The following is a 22,091-nucleotide window of genomic DNA, read 5'->3' on the forward strand; positions in this document are numbered from 1 at the left end:
AGACAGAGAAAAAGGAAAGAGGAGGACACTCGGAGACTGCTGGACACTCCTGTTTTTATTTAGCTCTCATCTCTTTTCTCTTATCTCCATTAAATCAGCCTTATTCAGCCCCTACCTGCAGACGACTTGTTAAATGCAGCATGACTCTTTTGTACAATAAAGCAACACTTAAGCACCTGCACATTCAGCCTGAAAACATTTGATTGCTGCGGGCTTTGGGTTGATGGAATCATGCAAAGTAATGAAAATCCTACAAGTGGATGGAGATCAAACCTGCTTGGATGCAAATTAAATTTTAAAAAGCTAACCAGCATTTTTTGAGAGACACTCTATGATTTAGAGTTCATGCTTTAGTGTTTTGCTGCACGCGCCAACATGCAAAAAAAGTCCATACCACAAATGAAAATGGGCTACAGATAGCAACCAGACAGCTTCTGCATCCTCCAATCCAGACTAGCAATCCATTCAACAGCATCAAAAACATGTGAAAACGGGAAGAAAATGTCTTTATGGCTCTCCTTGACACCATATAAACATTTTGAATGGTTGTGATGTAAGTTGTTGAAATCTTCAATAAGAACCTATTTTAAAGCTTGTTGTACTATGAATAAAAGTCTAACTGAGTTCAGTGGCGCCAGGGGTTTTCGGGGAAAAGGCCATGACTATAAACTAGCCGGCTTGTGTACTGGCAACCCTGGCTAGACAAACTTGGAAGCCTTTGATTTGTTAAACGGCTTCAAGGAGTTTGACCATTTTTTTAATTGTTAGTTTATTTTTGCTTTCTAGCCTACTGCTTTTAAAGTAATAGTTTAGAGTCTGACCCTCCAAACCTTACGTTTGTGGGGTTCAGGTTGGGTAAGTTTCCTGGCCAGTCAAGCCCACTGGTTGCTAACTAATGCTGGAAAATTAAATCCACATTTCCATTAAGTTTGTCAGCAGAGAAAGCCATAAGTGCCCTAAAACTTTCTGGTAGAAAACTGAGCTGAGTTTGGACTTGATAAAACGTGTTGCACCAACACCTACTTTCTTATTTTATGGTTTTTCTTGACTTCGTTTAGCATTTTGTGCTCTGCTGTCTAAGTGAACTTGCTCGGTATGCCAGACCAGGGGGTTGGAGGTAGTTTCCTGACTGCTGATGCTGTTATCTGCCCGTGTGACCTGCCACCCCTCTGTCACAGCTGACGCACACTTTCATGTCAGCTTTTTTTTTTCTTTTCCCTTGCTGGTTTGTTGACAGATTTCTTCCCGTGAATCCGTAAATAATGCTGCGTCAGTTTTCCATAAGGGGTTCAGCTGACATGAGCTGTGGTGTCTGATTCCCGTCTTTGAGGAGCAGAGATGTTGCTCTGCTTCGACACGCTTGATTTAAATTAGTGGGCCATTGAGAGTTCTCTGCAGATGTAAATTTGTTTTTATTGATTAGGAACATGATGAAAAATGCTTTCTGGAGTTCTGAGCATCAAGATGGCAAAGAAAGAGCATTTAAGTGACTTTAAATGTAACCAGATCTGTAGCAACTAAAATGATGGACAGTATGGACCAAAATCTCAGAGGAATGTTTTGGACACCATGTTGAATTTATCACCTCAAATAATTAGAGCAGTTCTGAAAGCAAAAGGTGTCGGTACCATTGAACATGTTCCTTTAAAGATTAGACAAATGAAACAACATAATTTTTACTATTGGCTTCTTCTGCTACTGCTATTCATAATTAGGAAATATCAATAGGTTTTGTAGTAAAACGTAACTTGCCACAAAAACATGATTAAATCCTCGCTGGCATCATTTACTGATCCAAATGCTGACACCAATAAGGTTAGGATCAAATCAACTTCAAAATGTCCAATTTTGAAATTGAAAATCAAATTTGTTGATTTTTTTTCAAGTAACATTTCCTTTTGAAGTGATTTATAGTTTATTCCTAAGTAAAATGATGTCACAGATGTGTATTTCAGCATTATATTTATATTTATATTTATCTTGGACAATTACCTAAACATAAGGTTGCAATGTAAAAAAGAAATTCAACATAAAACTATAAGTCAAATGTGTAGACTATTTAAAAATGTACTGCCATTCTCTTGCATCTTCTTCTTAGACATGTCTTGCAAAATAAGAAAAATGTAAAAATTGATGGCTATATGTTTAAGTTTTATAGATGTGAAACAATCGATAAGCTTTTGAATTATAAGATGTTTAACTGAAACATAATTTGCTATATTTTGTGCTTTTTAATCATAGTATATCCTGGTTATGATCAACATGTATCGTTTCTACGGATATTATTAGAAGGTGAAGCATTCAGATGGGAGCCAGATGGGATTACTAAAACACAACCTGAATGCTCAAGTGTGACTGAATGGCATCAGTGTCTGCTTAATTCAGGCTGTTTTTTTTTTTTTTTTGTTTTTTTTCCAATAAACATATTTAGTCTCTCAGCTTCAGCCTCTCCACAGTGACACACACACACACACATGCGCTAGTACCCACCGTTATCAACCTCCTACGCCTCCTTACCGTCTTCTGCATCAACAGTTGCCATGGTGTCTCAGCTCGCCTGCTGCTCTGGACGCCACAGTAACAATGCGTGGATTTTGATGACGCCATGCGTTATGACACACGGGTTTGCATTCTCTGTTTAGTAGTCGAGTGTGTTTTAATGCCTCATAGGGAACTAATGACGCATTTGACATTTGATATAACACAGTGCCTGGCCAAAGTGTTCAATTTGTGTTGGTCAATCACAGAAAGTCCCACTTTGATGCACTGTAGTCTGTAGTCGTGGCAGGATACTGCACATGTAAAATATGGACTTATTTTAAATTTTCTTCCAAAAAATTCAAATATTAATCATTTGTTGTCTTTCCGAAGTGTGGTAGAAGTGTTGAGTAGAAGGGTTTTACTCTTGTTATGCCATAACCTTTTGCATTGTACCCTATTCCTTTGCACTGATCATTCTGCCTGACACTGAGTGGAAGGTCTCATGAGTAAATACCCGGGTCGGGTTTGTAATAGCGTGACTCAGACTAAAATATTGCGCCATGTTACGCAAGTTTTGCTGGCTCGGCCTGCTCAAGAATCAGGAAAGCACTTCTCCTGGAAAAAACTGTCCTAACATTTCTTATGTCTGTTAATGTGTGTTCCTACCTAGTTTTTGTATTTAGGAATCTGCCATTGTGATTTGTTTGAGGTGTTTTTGTGGCAGTTTGGACAGTTAGAAATTTTGAATGAGTTTGAATATATTTAGCTAATAAGACGCTTTTTTGTCGGTTCAACTCTGTCTCCTTACATTTTTTAGCAACTTTAAAGATTACCTCTAAGCATTTGTATCTTTAGATAAACTTTCTGACATATTTTCATTTCTTGTTGCCATAATGTTATCTAGTTTCCAATCTTTTGTTTATTTTGAAATTTAATTTTGGAAAGAATGTGAAGGAAATGAATGTGATGCAAAGCTTCCATTAACAAATCTAGCACTTGTTCACAGACATTTTGTTGAGCCCTGTTTCCTGCTTGATCATGTTTTCTTCCATCTTTTCAAATTAAATCATACTCCATGTATGAAAGCAAGGTCACACATCTGTCAGGTAAATAAACAGATTCAACTGTCTGTATTTTTACGCTCTTTTCCTATGATAATCTAATCAGCCCGGGCTGCTCACAATTGCACTTATTCCACATGCAAATCAGCTTCTTTCATGAATTTTTAGTTGTTTCTGGATATGATGTAGAGTCAGCAGTAGGTTGCTGTCCACCATGTCGTACTGTTGCTAGTTCATTTGAATTTAGTAGTTCTGGTGCTGAAGGATATTGGATCAAAACAATATCCTTCAAACTCTGGCCATTTGTAGCTATAATATCATATAATAAATAATGCAGTCGTTACATTTAATAAATTAGAATATATGTCTTGATGTGTCTCATTTGTCAGATTAAAAATACATTTTGAAAAAAAGACCTTTAAGCAGATATTAGACTTTTCATTAATCCTGCATCTCTTTAAATAGATTTTTACTGGCCTGATATGTTATTCTAATTTTTATTTTATTTTTTATCACCATAATTAACACAAAAAAGGCTTCCAACCAACCATATGTGTATAATTACACGTATAATGGGTTTCACTTGGTGAAAAAGTTTCCAAAATTAATGGGATGATCAATAATAATCAGATGAATTGAACATATCTTGCATAAACTAAACTCTTTGTGGATGTGGGAGCATTTCTGTTGATGTGGACTCCACAGATTTCTGTTCAATATTGTTTTATTGCTGTGTGAGCCTTCGTGCCTGTGCATACGCAGACCCTGCCAGTACACCACATGTACAGCAGAGATTGTTTTCATAACTGTCTAAACATCACATGTGGGCTATGTGTGGTCTGTGCAGCATGTGGTCACCTGTTCTGCAGTGAATCAAAGCTTTACCAAAGGCAGAATGAGCAGTTCTTCTCAGCTCGTATGATAAATATTTAGTCTGCAGTATAAATACAGCAGCCTTCTAGGAATGCTGCGCTGTAGTGTGAAACTGATAAGGTTTTTAAAATTCAAAAAGTGGTGCTTTTGTTTTATATGCACCATGGGTAAAAACAAATGTTGTAGAAATTAACTTCTAGGAACATCAATAAACATAAACTTCCATGAGAATAGTACAAAATGGCCCAGCTGTTATTGTGCAACCTTTTTTTGCTAGTTTGAGGCAACGATTAGTTAAAAATTGAACATGGAAAGAAAGGAAGGAAGCAAGAAAGACCTGGAGAAGGGAGAGAGGTTGGAGATGAGAAAGGAAAAGAAGGAAAAACCCAAGTGAGGGAGGGAGGACACAAGAAAAGAAGGACAAAAGTAAAGAAACGAGGACACCACGTTCAGACAAAGGGACAGTGAATGAAATCTGGAGATAAAAAAGGGTATGATTTATCATTTCTATATACTTTTCTAGACGTATAAAACATTAAAATCAAGTTCCAGACTGCTTAGAGATCATGCAAAACTGTTTCCTGATGATTCAATGCTTTCAAAGGCCTTTAGCATCTTTCACAATCTGTCTAAACATAAATGCTTCAACTTTGTCTCCTCTTAATTGAAACTTGTGTTTTGTCTTATTTGCAGTTGTCCAGTGTCATAAGACGCATGCAAACACAAGTTGTTTTTTTTTGTTTTGTTTTTCTTTTCATCCAAACAAACTCACTTAAACACACAGGAAGGTTTCGTGTTCCCAGAAGGGTTTTCATTTCCCAGACGGTATTGTCAGGAGCTCTAACATGAGCCCCAGTGTTTGTATTTATGTACCACTGGTTAGAGGTGAAGAATGAAAACATAAGACGTAGAAGAAAAGGACGCGAGGCGGGGGTTGACAGATCCATCTCATCTCTTTTTCTATCTCTGGAATGCTGTTGGAATCCAAGCTTGCCTCCCTTGTTGGCTCCACACACACTCCCAGCACCTCGTATCATGCTACAGTGCACACGCATGCACCCATTGCACTGGTTGGGTCATTTTAACCATGAAATCACTGATTAACAGCTGGAGCTTTGCAGCTGATACAGAGATGAGATCACTCCTTGTGTTTGAGAGGGAGCAATTTTCCACGTCTGGCACAAAGCTGGCTGGCACAGACAGCCTGGCATCCACAAATTAACCTTAATGGAGTAATTAATGGTTGCTGGAATTTCTTTTTTTTTTCTTTCTTTCTTTTGTACTTGAGCACTTAAGGCAGGGGTGTGAAACTCCAGTCCTCCATGTCCTTATATGAAACAATTATTCTGGGGCTATGTTTGGCACCAACTCACTATGTCTAGAAATTGCAATTCTTTTCAGCAAACTACCTCAATCTCTGTAATGTTGGAAGAAGAACATCTAGAAATACTCTTTTTAAGTTTTACAAATAAAAATGTCAATTTAACTCAACTGTAGACAAAGGTAACCTTGTATTTAGTTCAGAGTTTAATTTTGGTCAAATATCAGAAGAATAAATATATTTCTTGTGTTCTCTGCATGACCTGTGATAAACTGCAAATGGACTATGTAGACTTTTGATTAACTCAGTCTAATTGTATGCAAATTATATTTATCAATAATTTTTTTTGGTGTTATAATGTACAGGACCATAGTGCCCAAATCCAGTTGCTGAGAATCCTGCAACTTTCAAATGCATCTCTTGTCAAACACCTGAGTAAAATGAATGACTCATTACTGGCTCTCTTTAGAGCTGAATGACATAATAATGAAGGAATTCAACAGTTTGATTCAGGGGCATTAATGCAGGGAAGCAGCTCGTCAGGACTTGATTTGGGTAAAAAGACTGCATAAGTTAAGCTTTTATAAACAGTATGATATAGTCTATTCTGTGCATAAATGTTTTCTCTTCTGTGATGTTTTCAGTTTCAATAGAACAGGAAAATAAGTTGCTCTAGGTAATTCTTTTGGAAATATTCAATATGTTTTGATATAATCATCAAATCCACAGCGTGTTTAGAAAATCACTTGTGGCTTTGAGGTAATTGTAACATGACTTTATCTCATGCTATGCTCCTCAGACACTCTGTGTGCACCAATGAAGATTCCCTCTCCTCAATATGTTGAGTCCTTAAATTAGCTTCAGCTGATAGCTACCCGAGGTTTCAGCATTACGTGACTTTTCATTTGACTACCTTGGATAGGACATACCCTTCTTCAGGCACAAGAACATGATCAGTTTTACACTCTTCATCAATAGGAATGTTTATACAGGGGATGAACCATAACAAAACCATACTTCATAGATATGAGCTTTTTTGTTTCACAATTCTTTACCCTACTACTTAAGATATGTTTTTTGTAGATAAGCTAATATCCAAGAAACGGCTTCAGCACAGAAATCACAGTTGAACTTGTGCTCCATAGTTATCAGACATGCAAATGTTCTCTGTAACTCCGACAGTGAATCACCTTCATGCATAACATTTTGCTCCTGTAATGTCAGTGAAGGCATAATAGATGTTGAAGGTGCTATAGCTGACATTTTGTCCTCAACTTTCTTGCTATTTATGCTTTGAGCCAAAGTTCCTCACGTCTTGATTTTTTTTTTTTTTTTTTTTTCCATTGCCTAGAAGTTGTGCCGACTGCGTCAGAGCCTTTCGACATATAAACTATCTCCTGATGCTGACGTTTGAGAAAGATGCTTTCTTTGTTCTCACTCCTACTGCCGGGGTCAGGCAGTAGTGTTTACATCAGCGAGCCGTTGCCGTGGCAACAGACTGAGCCCAGCAGTCAGACGGCTTGAGGAAGCTTGCGGACTTGGATGGAGAAATCCTTGAAAAATGAAAGGAAACAGAAAGCGTGACGCATTTTTTGTGTTTGGGGAACTGCTTTTTCTTCTAAGCTCTTAAAACTGAGCTGCCCTCGTTTTATCATGGTTCATTGAGTGTTGCCTTTGGACAATTTGAGCACTCAAAGAGCTTTTCTTTTGAAAAATTCAAATATGGTTTTTAAGAAACAGCAAATGTTTCTCAAACCATCTTAAAGCCTTAGAAGAAAAACAATCAAGCATCCTTCAGTCTGGCAAAGATTTCCACCTTATTCAGTTCTGTCTCCACTGTCAACAGAGAGAAAATGGAAAGATTTAATACCATATAATGCCAACAAAAGCCCCAAAATATACACGCATACATTCAGTCACACACTGCACGACTGTAGTAAGTCATTTCAGAACCTATTAAATCTCCATTAACACGCAGCCTCCCTCCTAACCACAGGTAATATAAGCCATGTGTGTGTTGAGAGTGTTTTCACCTTTTCCCTTCTCTGTCCTGTCGTTTTTGCCTTTCTTCTTTCTTACCTTTCCAAATCTCTCTTTTCCTACTTTCCTACTTCTACTTTTGGTTTATGTCTGCTCTTCAGTTTTTGACCACGCACTCACGTTAACCTGACAAATCTTCCTTTAGACAATCATTTTATAATTAGGTCAAATGATGGCAAACCACTGTTCCCAGAGGGGGAACCAGTTAAAGCCATCTTGCCTTCAGTTTAAAGAATAAGGCTGATGTTTTCACCTGACCACTCTATGCCACAGTTCCTATATTTTTTGACATCTTTCTGCCCTTAATTTTCATCTGAAATGTTGAAGAGCAGGACAGAAAAACAGACAGATAAGACGCAGAACTAAGGCAAAACATCTGCTTCCTATTCAGCTGCTTTCTCAATATTGAGACTGAAAGATGATGCACAGTGACAACAGGCTTATAAAAGCAAGCTATGAACTGGAAGAAAGGTGAGCCATTCCATTGTTGCCCAACTCTCTTCAGGGTACCTCGGCCCCCGTCCACCATTCCTTTCTATTCTCAAGATTTTTCACCCACTTTCCCACCCACTCAATTTCAAAACATGAATTTACAAAGTCATATTTGATACACACAGCATTTTCATAACAACTGAACTTACTTACTTATTTATCCATTTTGCCATGATAGAAATATTGCACAGCAGCTGTTTGGGAAAATCACCTTCCTCCAGAGCTGTCTGCATTGATAATACATAATCAAACATATGTTTGATGGAGGAATAAACTGATGGCAAGATCAAAGTTAATGTTAAACAAGTCTTCCCTTCCTTGCACACCAACACACTCAGGCCCTCTTGAACACACCCGTGGATGTTCTGGGAATGCACACTGCAGGGGAGAATCTGATCCCTGCTTGGAACACTGTTCCATCAAACAGTGCAAACACACACCGTTGTGTTGGTGCATGGATGTACGATCGTGTTTATGCACATTTGTCTAAACGCGTTGCTGACAGTACAAACAACTGTCTACTCTTCAGCATTTCATGAGAACACCAAACAAATGTGTCACCTTACAATACGGGCCTCCGTTAACAGGAAGGTGGCCTTAAAAAGTTGCAAGGGAAACTTTGCAACTTAACAAAAGTTTAAATGTCTGAGGCCTGTAAAAGACCCCAACAAACTCGGATCAAATAGTTTGGTTCCGTTCTCCCAGTGCACTGCATTTGAAACGGTTTGGTTTGGCCCGGGCACTGGGAGGTATGCTGTGGCTGCAGCTGCTATCAGCAATGTTGTTGTTTTTGGGAGATAATTATGAAGCAGAGAGGCTGAGAAGACAGACGTGTGCAGCTGTGGATAGCCACAATGTAGCCCACCCACAAAATATTATTATTATTATTATTATTAACCATTTCAGTATATATGCATTAGTGTGTGAGACAGTCAAAATACATTTTAAAGGGTTTGTTTTAATAACCTTGTACATAGTGGGAAAGCTCACTGCTGCCCTCTCTTGGTTAAAAAGCTCTTTACATTAACTTTATATCTTAAGGGAGAATATAATATTTGAAAGCAGTAAAACATATAAATGATACAATAAAAACACACAATTAAATCATAATTAGGGCTTTGACATTTTTTTTCAAAGTTGGTGAGATTCCAAAAGAACGTTTTGACGTTATTCCTCTTACAAATGGGAAGCTTGTCGTGTAAAGTTGCTGTCACATGGGTCTGAAAGCACACTGGTGTACAAAGGTAACAGACTGTTTACCTTTTAAACAGGAGGACTATGTAAAAAGAATAAAGAACAAAGATAAGGTCCCTACATTGCAAACAATTTTTGCTATTTTTTGGTATGAAGCAATAGAAATTTTTATCTTGGGAGAGGAAAAGAACGAAACCTAAAGAAGAGGGACAGTAGACAGCCCATCCCACAGCTAGCTTCAAGAGGAAGTAAATAGCCAGATCACAATACCGACCACAGCTTTCATATGTGATTGTAAAATTTCTCAAGTAAAAATGTTTCCTTTTCCAGCAGTTTTTACTTTCTTTCAAAATCGATTAATATCTTACCTGAAAAAAAAAAAATAATAACAATACGATGAATAATAATTACTTGTTGAATTAAATGAATAAATTTAAAAATGAAAATAATGTCACCAAAACTGCCCACTAGATGGCTGTCAAACATCCCAAAACTGATCACTTGTCATGTTGCTTGCTGATTTCTATCGCATGGTTATTAGCACTTTGCTTTGACTTGATGTTAAACCCAGACAAACTTCACCATACAGTGTGTTTTATTGTATGCATGAGCCATCGTTTCCTTTAGCTTCTCACATTCAACTATAAGCTACAATATCTTTCTCCGTTTCCCTTCTGGAACTTGAGCATGTCGATCCATTCCTCTGCTGAGCTGTTTTCTATTTATAGCTGCAGAACTCTGGCCTGTCTCTCTCACTTTTGCTTCCTTACTGTATGGGACAGTTTTGTGGGGGTGGCATAAGAGGTGAGGGAAGGTCAGTCATGTCTTCTTACGTTAAAGCTGCTTCCTTTTTCTAAAAATTTGGACATGGATTGCTTTTTATCTTTCAGTGACAAAGCCATCAGGGGGTCACTGAGTCGGTAACCAGCCCTGGGGCATTGAGACAAAGCTCTAACCTGGAATTCCAAATAAATAATTCCCTAACAGAACCGCCTTCCCACTATCACACTGAAAGAGGCCCAGTTCCTAGATACTTTTTTTTGTTGCCAATAAGAGACCAAGCAGAAATTTCAAGTTTCTAATGAAAACTTTATTTAAAAAAAAATCAGGTACTCTAATACTTTTTCTGTAAAAAATGAGTGGTCATAAAATGACCTATATGTCTTGTAAAACAATAAACAATAAAAGTCAAAATAAATGATTTTGACTGTATTTCATAATTGTAATGTTTAGAGGTTTTATATGAAAAGTATGATGTTAGTTTTTTATCAATAGGCATGCAAGAAACATTTGACGCACAGGTCAAATTGACAAAAGTAAATGCAAAGAAGAAATTAAAGCGTATACATTTATTATAGAGGTAATAAAATGGTAAATGGAGGTACCAAAGGCAAGTAAATATGTGGCATGTCTTCTACTGGACTTATTAAATCTTGCAAATCAGCTCAGAGATAATAAAGCAGAGCAGATAAAATCAAGAACAAATTTTTGATATCATTCCTTTCGGCTCATTTCTCAGCAACCGAACAGGATATGAACAGAAAGTATTTCTTTGAAATACTCACACAAACACACCCACAACCAGCAGCCAGTAAAGCATTGTACATTCCTTTTTTTTAAAAAAAGGAACTATAATTTAGTAAATAATTAACCAGAAAGCCATTGTCCATTGTGTACTTGCATCAAATATGTGTTCACATACTGTTGGTTAAACACTTGGTATGTACAAACTCTTTGTTGTGAACTCATCGACTGAATCTTTTTAAAGGCCACTTATGCATGTATAGTTCGCTAAACCAGTGTTGTAGCATTTCAAAAAGCAATTTTCCAGATATGTGAAGACAATCTTTAATTAATTAATAATCCAGTTTTTATACAATGCAAATGTCATATGGAAAATGCCAGTAATTGACAGAAAATGAAACTCATGAGTCTGAAATATTTAGGCAGGCGCAATGCTGTTTGTCACTTTTGATTGGAGTTTGCAAAGCAGCCAATCCTGAAGTGCCATTTATTTATTTAAGCATTTTTAGAGGGGCTATTTTCCCAGATTTGTAGATTTTAGCTATTTGAGAGTGACTGTGACCTCTAACCTCTGCAGGGGTTAGAGGTCTCGATAATTAATGTCAGGGGGGCATTAATTATCGGGAGTACCTGTGGGAAATTCTTTATTAGCTAAAATAAAATTACCAAAGATTTTTAAGAGAGCCATTAGTTAATAAAGAAGGAGGTTTGGTATGAGTAACCCTGAATGAAGTGTGATGCTAAATGTATACATTCAGAACTCTGTTCTATCATGTGATTTAAAAAGACATTTGTGTTTTTTGACCATAAAGTAACTGACTTCAAAACATACAGTGAGACACAAATTTTGTCTACAATTTTCCCCATGCTTTGAACTCCAGTGCCTTATTATTTTTAAAGATATGCTTTTTCACCAGTGTAAAACCTGCTTAGTTAAAGTGACCTCAAAAATGGCATCATTAATTTGTTTTTCTTTCTCATGAAGATGAAACATTATCTTTACGACTAGCGGTTTTAAACTGAAGGGTTAATATTATTGACATATTATATTTCTTCTCAAAGAGTGAGTTTAACCTTTTTCACATTTCTCCTAATACGTTTAGATTTTTTATGTATTTATTTTTTTTAAGATGGGTAAAGTTCATGTAGGAGCCCCTCTGAGGATCAGATTACATGGTGCATTAAATAAACAACTAAAACACAGTTTTTCCTAATGTGGATAGTTTCCACTGTGTGTGGCCTTTTTAATTGTGTGACCTGCATGCTAAATTTATCACCCATTTCTTCTGTGTTGAAAATTGCAATACCAATAATGGTAATCATTAATAATAACAAATTACTGTATGAAGAGTTTTCAGTGTTCCAAGGTGTGCCAGACCCTTATAGTCCAGCATCAAGCTACAATGTAAAGAGCTGCATGAAAATAATTTCCAATTGAAGTATTTGTGTGGTGATTTCCTAAATCAATCATTTAGTCAGAGTTAATCTTTTCCCAGATTAGTTTAAGTGTGTTTTGAGATGTTGCAAAACATTTTCACTCTGTGTGTGTGTCACATCAGCACAGTTTATACACAGCCTCAGATAACTGCATAATATCCCTACACCCCCTCTGAGCCATGACAAACCAGATTAGAGAGCACATTAGCGAACATTAGCATCTGTCTAACACACACACACGAAACACACACGAGGGATAGACGTCGAGCCTATAGGGAAATGGATCGTCCACCCACTGGATTTGGATTCTCTTCCAAGTCACCCATAAGTGCATTTATCAACACAAATAGTAACTCAACACTGCAGATTTTGAACCAAAGGAGAGGTTTAATCGACAACAGACAGACAGATTCTGACTACGGAAATTAATGTTTACTTTACAGCCGTCTCTATTTCAGGCCACTCGCTTTGCCTTCATTGTTGAGAAAACATCCCAGAGGAGATGTGAGCTCGCTCAGAACCAAAACACTGCCAAACAAACCCTGCTGATTCATATGGTTCTCTTCAGCAGCGTATCATGGAAACTTGTCAAAAAAACGGCCCTGAGAGGGATTCAGTTACAGAGCACAGATGAGACGAGACACAAAACATATTTCCACGCACATTTTATAATATATTTAGAGTCCTTCTCAGACACAAGCTGATTTCATCATCCTGTAATGGCCTCAAAATAGCAAGTTCCTTCTCTAAGCTACTTAATTTATCTGATTGGCTCATTGGTCAAAAGTATGAGGCAGTTTTTAAACCAACAACTTCCCAAACCTATAAGATTTGATACCTCTATAATCTTGGCTACCAGTGATGCCACACTAATACTGCATCATCATCTTTAGATAAATATCCAGTTAACAAAGCAGACTTTAAGATGCCTTATCACCAACAACCCACTCTCCTTTTAACTGTAGATGGGACACAAAAGATCTATCAATCATTTTTTGGCTTCAGTTATTTTTCTAATATCTTCCCTTGGCTGTTATAGACTTACAAAGTTACATTAAGTGATGTGCAACGATCCTAAGATCTCTTATTTAGCGGACAGTTTTAAACTTGAGTCTCACAGCTGTGAGGTCTTACTTTGCCTTTAAATCAGCTCTACACTGTTCCCCACTCCTTGTCTCAAGCCAACAAAATCAAACTGTATTTCATCATATTTTCAGTATTCACAAAGATACTGGCCCTTGCAACACAGTGATGACATCCTATTCTCAACTCCTTGAACTAAATCCTGTGATCTACTACTAGATTGCCCTTTTTCTGATGCATCAGAAATCTACAATCCACAACAAGAAGCAAGCGTGTCAAAATCAGTAAAGTTTTTCAAATTTTGGTTGAACTGCTTACGGTTATCTGATTTGATTGTTTTTTGGGGTGTTTTTGCTATCAGCATTCCACAGATGTCAGCTTGCGAAGGTCTTGTTCCTCCAACGCAGCCTCATCATTTTGAGGGAACGTAGGGAGGAAATAAGGGAGGAAAGGCAAAATGGACAGCAGTTGGGTTCACAAGTTCAAGCATCAGTTTCTGAAGTCTGTCCAAGAATCAGCTGCTTGTAAATGTATCCTCGCTTGTAAATGTTACAGGTTATTGTCCTGCTTTAGTCAACAGTTTCATTAGCATGATTGGACTAATAAGGGCTAATAATAATAATAATAATAATAATAATAAGACAAAGACAACAGGAGTAAACATGAAAAGCAGTCATCGAATGATCATTTCAAACGGATTATATGCTAAATATTACAGCTCATTTTGTTAAATAAGGAATTAGCACTAATTAACCACAACGTTGTGGTTTGGTTTCATTCAACGTACCCAGGCCTGATTTCTACCAGACCTGTGGAATGAATGAATCATTTAAATAGAACCTGTCTGAAAGCACGTAGTGACCTAAAAGGTCTCTAAAAGCAACAAATCATTGCCCATAATTTACAGTACAAGTCTTCAGGAGAGGTCCAAAGCCCAAGACCCAGCTTGAATTTGCTAAAGCACATCTTGTTTGATGGCTAATAATGTGATGGGACCATAAATTGTGTTCTACCACCTAAACCTAAAGGAGCATGCTGACCTCTGAAAAAAGAAAAACACAATAAAAGCTTTGATGTGGCCTAGTCAAAGTGTTTAGACTTCAATTCAATCAATTGAAAATCCTCCAATGTGATTAAATTTCAATGCACTATCATTATTATTCCACAAGTGTTTTGTGCATCTCTTGTATTTATGCGTCCTTAATATTTGCTCCAACAGACACATTTTCCACATCAAAAACGTTATTTATACGTTTTTTTATTACTAGTAGTAAAGCAGATGGGTTAAATGTTGAAGATGATTATGTTTGTATTTTCAGAGCTCACGTTTCACAGAATAAAATGACCTTGAAGGGAGTCGTCACTCCCAAAGATATTTCAGTGAGACTGAACCATGAAGATATAGCCAATAATTTACATCAGTTCTAACATCTTCTTAAGGCTCCACTTAAGTAGGCATCATTACAGCCGGGTGCATGACAGTGTCAACCAATATAACATTGATTAAAAGTATGGGTAAGTTAATAAGTAAACTGCAAAACTTAGAAGGAATGAAGGCAAATGGACAGCTTAATGCAAATGGATTTAAATTCTTTGAAAGGTATACACTGTAAATTGAGAGTGTACAGTTTACACTCTCAATTTACTTGCAAATGAAAATGAGTGAGATCCTTTTAATTGTGTTAACTTCTGAGTTTATAGTTTGAAACATCAGCTGAAATGCCCTTCTGACAATGAAGTTCTGACTGGGAACATCTGGTGTACCCAGCATATCTCCAGTTTAGAATCCAACATGGCTGCCACCGTACAAACTGCAGTGAAGATTGTAGTAATTAACTGTTTCTTTGACCTTATTTCACTACATATTTTTGCATAAAAAGTTCCTTGTAGTGTTTTAACGCATATGTTATAATTAGCTTGCATAGCTAAGAATATTTATCCTTGTACAGGCTGTACAAAATATGAAAATGATTTGTTTTAGTAATCTGTATCAGGGCAAATAATTTTTTAAGCACTTGTCTTGAATATTAATATCTCCTTAATATTACCACCACTCAGTAAGGAATGTATTCAAATTGCAGAGATCCCCTTTTTTTTCTGAATAATTTTCATCATGGTGTCTCTTCTCAGAAGCATTAGGGTTAGTGCTGTAGACCTAAAATTAGAAGTACAATGTCAACATTCTGGTTCCCCATAAACAGTCAGGATTCAATTAGGGGACCACTGCTTTCCCTCTGGTGTGTGGCGTTGTGTGTGCATATTATTAGTGAGAAAAGTTGCCAGTAGCTTCAGGATACTCTTCACAGACTAAAGTTTGGAGTTGGCAAGCGCTCACCAGCGTCTCAAAATCACCTATTCTGTTATATGTTAGCTATCTCAGAAGAGCATGTGTTGTCACAACCAATCACTACTAATCACTGTGAGGTATTAAAAAAAATAGATGGTTTCACATCATTTCACAACAAAGAAAAATGCAATTCTTGAGATCAATCACTGGCAGCATGCCTGACAGACGTTGTTTTCTTCTAACCATTATGCCTTCATTTGTGTTTCTTTCTCCAACTCTTTCTCTCTCTGCCTCTCTGCCCTCGTCTCTCTCCATAAAAAGGCATGAGGCGATACAAATCTGGGCAGGTTGCCTTATGAAGAGTACGCTCTCAATTTACAGTGTATACCTTTCAAGAATTTACAATGGGGTCTTCATTCAACAAATGTTTGGATAGTAATTCGCTGACTTAAACCGACTGCATATTAAAAATCTCTGCTGGAATTCAGATTCTGGTTGTATTGGACTTCTGCTGTTCATTTTGCTTAATTTATAAGGAAGAAATAAGCATTTAAGTCAATCGATCAATCAATCAATCAAATTTTATTTGTATAACACATTTCAGCAGCAAGGCATTTCAAAGTGTTTTACATCAAACCGGACACAGAAACACAATGCAACATAGAATCAACAATCAAAACACGACATTAAGTCAGACTTCGTCAATAAATTTGTAATTAATTAAGTTTCAAATATAAACCTAAACAAGTTGGTTTTTAGTTGAGATTTAAAGGAAGTCAGTGTTTCAGCTGTTTTACAGTTTTCTGGAAGTTTGTTCCAGATTTGTGGTGCATAGAAGCTGAATGCTGCTTCTCCTCATTTGGTTCTGGTTCTGGGGATGCAGAGCAGAACCAGAACCAGAAGACCTGAGAGGTCTGGAAGGTTGATACAACAGCACTAGGTCTTTAATGTATTGTGGTGCTAAACCATTCAGTGATTTGTAAACTAACTATCTATTATCTATGTTCCTTTTGCACATTCATCTACAATACATTTTCCTTCCACTAAACTTTCCATAGATATGCTTGGATGCAGCATTCGGTGAACCCCTTTCTTAAGCAGTTAACTCTTGTGGTTTATCATCCTTATGAAGAGTGTCAATAACCAGCTGCTGGAAAACATAAAAAATCCTCCCCATCATTTTACATCCCATAACATTTCTGCATTACAAATTTATGCATAACTTTCTTTCTTTCAATGGATTTACTGAAATTAACTAACTTTTTTCATTATATTCTCATTTTTGGCGGGGTGGTGCATTGGTGCAATATGTTTTTGATGGATTTTACAATTTTATTTGTCTTAGTTCCCAGATAAGAGTTCTGACTGTTAAGGCAGTAGTTAGTTGGTGGTTAGCAAACAACATTCCTACAGTGTGAGGTGGATGGGCGACTCAGTTAAACATCTGGTATGTTATATTTCACCTTTTGTTGGTATTTTTGGAAGTGGGAACTGTACAAAAATATAGTTCGGGATTATTCAGAATTTCAGATTCTAGCAAGTACATTTTAGAGTTCTTTTTTATTATTATTATTCTGATAAGACGATTGGTGCATGTTTTTTTTTTTTTCCCCAGAGAGATCTAGACACTGCAGGTACGGACAAATGGTATTGGATTGGCACACTCATTCCTACGCTATCACTTGGATGTGGACCAAAGTTTCCCCGATGAGCAGACAGCATTACAACAAACAGAGCAAGCTTCCACTAGAGCTGAAAACAACACTGGTATGCAGATTACAGCCATCTCTGGCACCCCGTGTTAGTATAGCTGCAAGAAAGAATGTCCTTTCTCTTAAATAAACCCTGCATGCATATCCTAATTGGGCAAAAGCATATCAAATTTGACAATTCTCTCTATGACCGTCTTAGTTTATCCTTTATGTAATAAATTTTTTCTCCACAGCGAACAGAGTGGAACACATCCCAGCACACCAACAGCCACGTCTGAAGTCTGAATTTTTATGAAACCCCGAGGTGCAATAACTTTACGGTCTGGATTGGACCAATGACTCCATGCTGATGGCCTCATGCTACCCTTGGTGGGCCTTAATGTGGAGGGAAGGGGGGTGTAACTACATGGAAAATACACTTATTGTGGTGGGAAAGGCTCCATAGTGAGATTCAGAGAGCGGATGCATGTGCGTGTAAACAAGCAACAGAGGCACGCTGCGAGAGAAGTAGATTAGGGAATAAAGCGAACGCTGCTGGGAGAGCTGAACATGGGCCCCGTGGTTTTTGACCCTGTGACCCCCTCCCAGTCGTGAGAACTTTCTTTTCAGATTCTGAAACGAGCGTTGCATGTACGCACACACGCCTCCACCCTCAGCACAAGGACAACAAAACTTGAGCAGAAAAAGAAAACACCTCGATTTCTAAAAAAAAAAAAAAAAAGTAAAATTATCATACCTTTCCACCAGTGCAAGTGGACTCATGCCAAGTATGCAGCCTGTAAAGCACCCCTCTCCTAGTTCACTTAAAATAAGTCAACCAAGTATGTTTTGGTTAGGATTTCATACCTGCCTGCTCTTCATTCATTCTCAGTTTGAAGTTCTTATGAAGACAAAAGGTTCCCTAAAGTCAATGAAGGCAACAGCAGGGGGCAAACTAACTGCACTTCATTGCACCTTTTGTCGGATTGATTTAATCCTTAAAAGCTCCTGGGTCATTTTCTTTTGCTTTCCCACAGGTACAGTGGCTCGGAAAAGTGCCTCTTCACATGCTGTCCCTTCAAAAGTGCAAATTTAATGTGGTTTATTGGGATTCACTGTGATGACCAACACAGAGTAGTACAAAAATGGTGAGGTGGAAGTACAGTGATGTGTGGCTTTCTTTTTCTGTTATTTATTTATTTATTTTTTTTAAACAATTCTTAGAAATGTATAGTGCTTTATTGTAAGTAATATGATAGCTAACCCAGTGCAGTTAGCTTCAATTTTGATCTGCTTGACCCTTGTTGTCACTCTTAGAATAAAGCATCCCCACAGCCTGATGCTGTGAGGTCACAGAGCACCAACTTACCAATATGCTGAAATCAATATAATGGTTTGTCACTAGAAGTTTACGATACATTTCGATATTGAGCAGAATAAATGTTTTTTGTGTTTTTTCTTTTTTTATTATTTTGTTAAAAGCTTCTGGGTGTCAACATAATAACATAGGAACATGATAAACAGAAACTAAAAACAGCACAAATTTGTGTCCATTTTCTACCTAAAAACATGGAAAACATTTTTTTTTTAGAACAAACGAGAGTAAGATCCTTTTCTTTTTTTAACAATAGTTGAGAGTTGGTCTGCCCACCTCCAAGAGGTTTATGGTAACTTTGGAGGAGATGCAGAGTTACAAAGCTCGAGTGTGAGAATTTCTTTTGACAAATAAGGGATTTATATAAAAGTAGAAATAATGTGACATAGCATGTTTGCTGTCATGCAGGGAGACGGCAAATAAATGGGAGAGCATAGTCTCTAATCAAATTAAAAGCACTGAGAAAGAAAACAAACAATTCATATCACCCTAAACATTCCAGCAGTGAACCATGGTGGTGGCAGCATCACGCAGAGGGGATGCTTGTCTTTTATCATGCAAAAGATAAAGGAGAAAAATGCCTTTTTTGGAAATTAGGACAATAATATCAACCAAGCAGGGATAAGAACCAGTGTATTTGGTTAACTAATCCCCTCTTTAAAATAAAAATGAAAAAAAAAATTACAAAACTTGCAATGCACCCTTGTTTGTTTCCTTACCTCTGATTTCCACACAACATACGCATGAGGGCAGGTCGGCTGAACTTTCTTCTGGAGCCACCTCCGCGGCGAGAAGAGCGCGCCGGTGCTCCCCGACTGCGCAGCCCCGGCTCCCCTCACCATAAACTGTAAATCCCCCGCGGTATTCCTTTTTGGTCGCTTCGCGATATCATAGTCGAAGTGGAAATTGGAGGATGGAGAAACGTCCGAAGGTATGGATGGGGAGGAGACCGACGGCGTGATGGGTTCTTTCAGCGTCGGGATCCTGGCGCGCAAAGCCGGCTTTGCACCCGGCGGCGCACCTGCGTCGGCGGCCGGAAATTGCGCCCCGCTCATCCCATCGGTCCCGGTCCCGCAGTGCCGTATGATAACCGGGTCCAGGCTGCGGGTTTGGCGCAGCCTCCTCTTGGCTATTGCTTTGGAGGCAGGAGAGGAGCAGGAAAAGACGCTGTTGAGAAGTCCCTGCGTGGTTGACATGTCGCCTCAACGTTGGATCAACTCAACAACTTTTCTAAAGCCTCCCCAGCGAATACAAGTCTGGAGTTCAGAAGTGCTCCATTGAACGCAGAGCCCATGGAGAGCTGCGTAAAGACTGATCAAGTGTTCCTCTCTTGTGCGTCTTCTGAGGAATGGGCGTGAGTGGGGGCTTGTGGGTAGAGGGGAGGTGGTCTGAAAACTGTTTTAGCCAGTGATGAACTTTCACTTTAAAATGAAAGAAAATAGTCCGGTCCAAAACCTCATCCTCTGAAATATGTTTATAAAAATTAATTTGTGCAGTATATAATTTGTAAGTATGGAGTCATCAGACAGGCAGTGGGTCACACACAGGCACATCCATGATTTAGCTGAGATGAAAATAGGAGTATTAATCCTCCTCTCCTATTAATCCATCTGTCTGGTAGCACAAGGCCTATCAGGGGAAGCCTTCTATGTTCTAAAATTAGCCAAACAATAAGTGAGCACTGGGATTAATAGCTCTTTGTCTCCTCATTTGCAGTGCCTTGCATTCATACTTTTTTCTGTTGTGTAAATAAAACCTCAAACATCATTTTTGTGGGGGAAACTGATTGTGAGAGATTGATGCAAAAATCATTTAAAAAATTGGACAGTTTTCTTTTTTTTAAGAAAGGTTGTATCCATTATGTATGAAAATGTTGAGTCACATTCGATAGACACTTTCCTGAAACTTTTAAGAAGTCATTAATTTGATTCAGGTGCTGGAGAAGGAATGCAATGTTGCAGGATAAGCAGGGATTTGACCTTTACAACCTAAAGAGCCATTTTGCTCTCAAGACGGTAAAATAAAACTCATCTAGCAACTGTCACATGACTTTCAAAACAGGCAACTTTTTAAACAATCATCTACTTTCAGTTTCTTGGCATTTTTATAACCTGCATGTTACATCCATTTTTAGGATTTGAAATAAAGATAAAAATGAGAAGATTGATATTTAAATATAAAAAAAATAAAACAAAAACCAACAAAAACATATTTTAGTCTCATTCTTTGTGGAATGCAGGACAAATTTTAAAAACTGATAGTTAAGTAGCATTTGTCATTATATCTGTATTCTAAACATCAGCTCGTTCCTTTTATTTTTAGCCAGTTATGAAGAAGTAGAAGATGCAAAGTTGTTACTCTGCAGCCACGGGTAACAACTTTGCATCTTGCATCTGCTCTTTAGAACTGAATTTGGTCATCTCTAATCGAAACGTTGCCAATTCTATTGCAGTTCTGACTTTGTTTCTTGGTCTGTGCAGCCTTTAACAGCGTTTCTTCCAGGGTTACCTTATATTTCGCTCCATCCATCTTTACTGTTCCTGGATATGAAAAGCATCCTCACACCATGATGCTGCCACCCCATGTTTCACAGTAGGGACGATATACAAGTTTTAAAAACAATGTTCATTTTCATTCCACTTCAGAATTATGCATTTCTTTGATAATTTAAACATAAAATCCTTATACAAAAGGTCAAATTTTGGGTTTGAAGCATGATCAAATATCAAAAGGTTTAAAAGTATGATAAAATTGAAAGGAAATAGCAGGAGCCCTGAGTGAAACCCCGCTAATGAGGGAGCTCATGAAGCAGCAACACATGACACTTTAACATGCAAGCAACACAGCATGACATGACACTGATAACAACTGAGATAGATTCGACACTTCTAAAAACAGTTTGAAAGGGGGTGGTGGGTAAAGTGCAGACGTTGTGGATTTAGATGAACATTGTCTTTTGCATAGCGGAAGAAAGAAAAACATTTCAGGAATTATTGATGCTGACTATCAATTTAGGAGAGGAAAAAAAATTGCAGCTCAATTCAGTTTGCCTGACATCTGTTTATTTCAATAGAATACATTCATAACATTTGTCATCTCCAGGCACTTTATGACACAATCATGTTAATTTCATGTAGATAAATATATAGAATCATATTCTTTTGAAGTAGACTAATTATTTGTGACTCAGGTTGCGTCCTGAATTTTTCCCGTGTTGTATTGCCATCTGCTG

At 37.6% G+C, this 22,091-nt stretch overlaps 1 protein-coding gene across 2 annotated transcripts in view; it reads right to left on the reverse strand.

The window, feature by feature from the left end:
* The window catches only part of LOC122827171 (rho GTPase-activating protein 6-like), a 57,904-nt gene extending 37,156 nt beyond the window's left edge, over positions 1-20,748 (reverse strand). The window contains exon 1 of one of the 2 annotated variants that reach the window (XM_044109801.1): positions 19,579-20,748. In XM_044109801.1, the coding sequence (XP_043965736.1) occupies positions 19,579-20,055 (477 nt within the window). In that variant the 5' untranslated portion in view covers positions 20,056-20,748. The remainder of the gene's footprint in view (positions 1-19,578) is intronic. The other variant, XM_044109800.1, reaches the window with a different exon arrangement.
* Between the last annotated feature and the right edge of the window lie 1,343 nt (positions 20,749-22,091).

Source organism: Gambusia affinis, linkage group LG24 (assembly GCF_019740435.1).
Source record: "Gambusia affinis linkage group LG24, SWU_Gaff_1.0, whole genome shotgun sequence".
NCBI lineage: Eukaryota > Metazoa > Chordata > Actinopteri > Cyprinodontiformes > Poeciliidae > Gambusia > Gambusia affinis.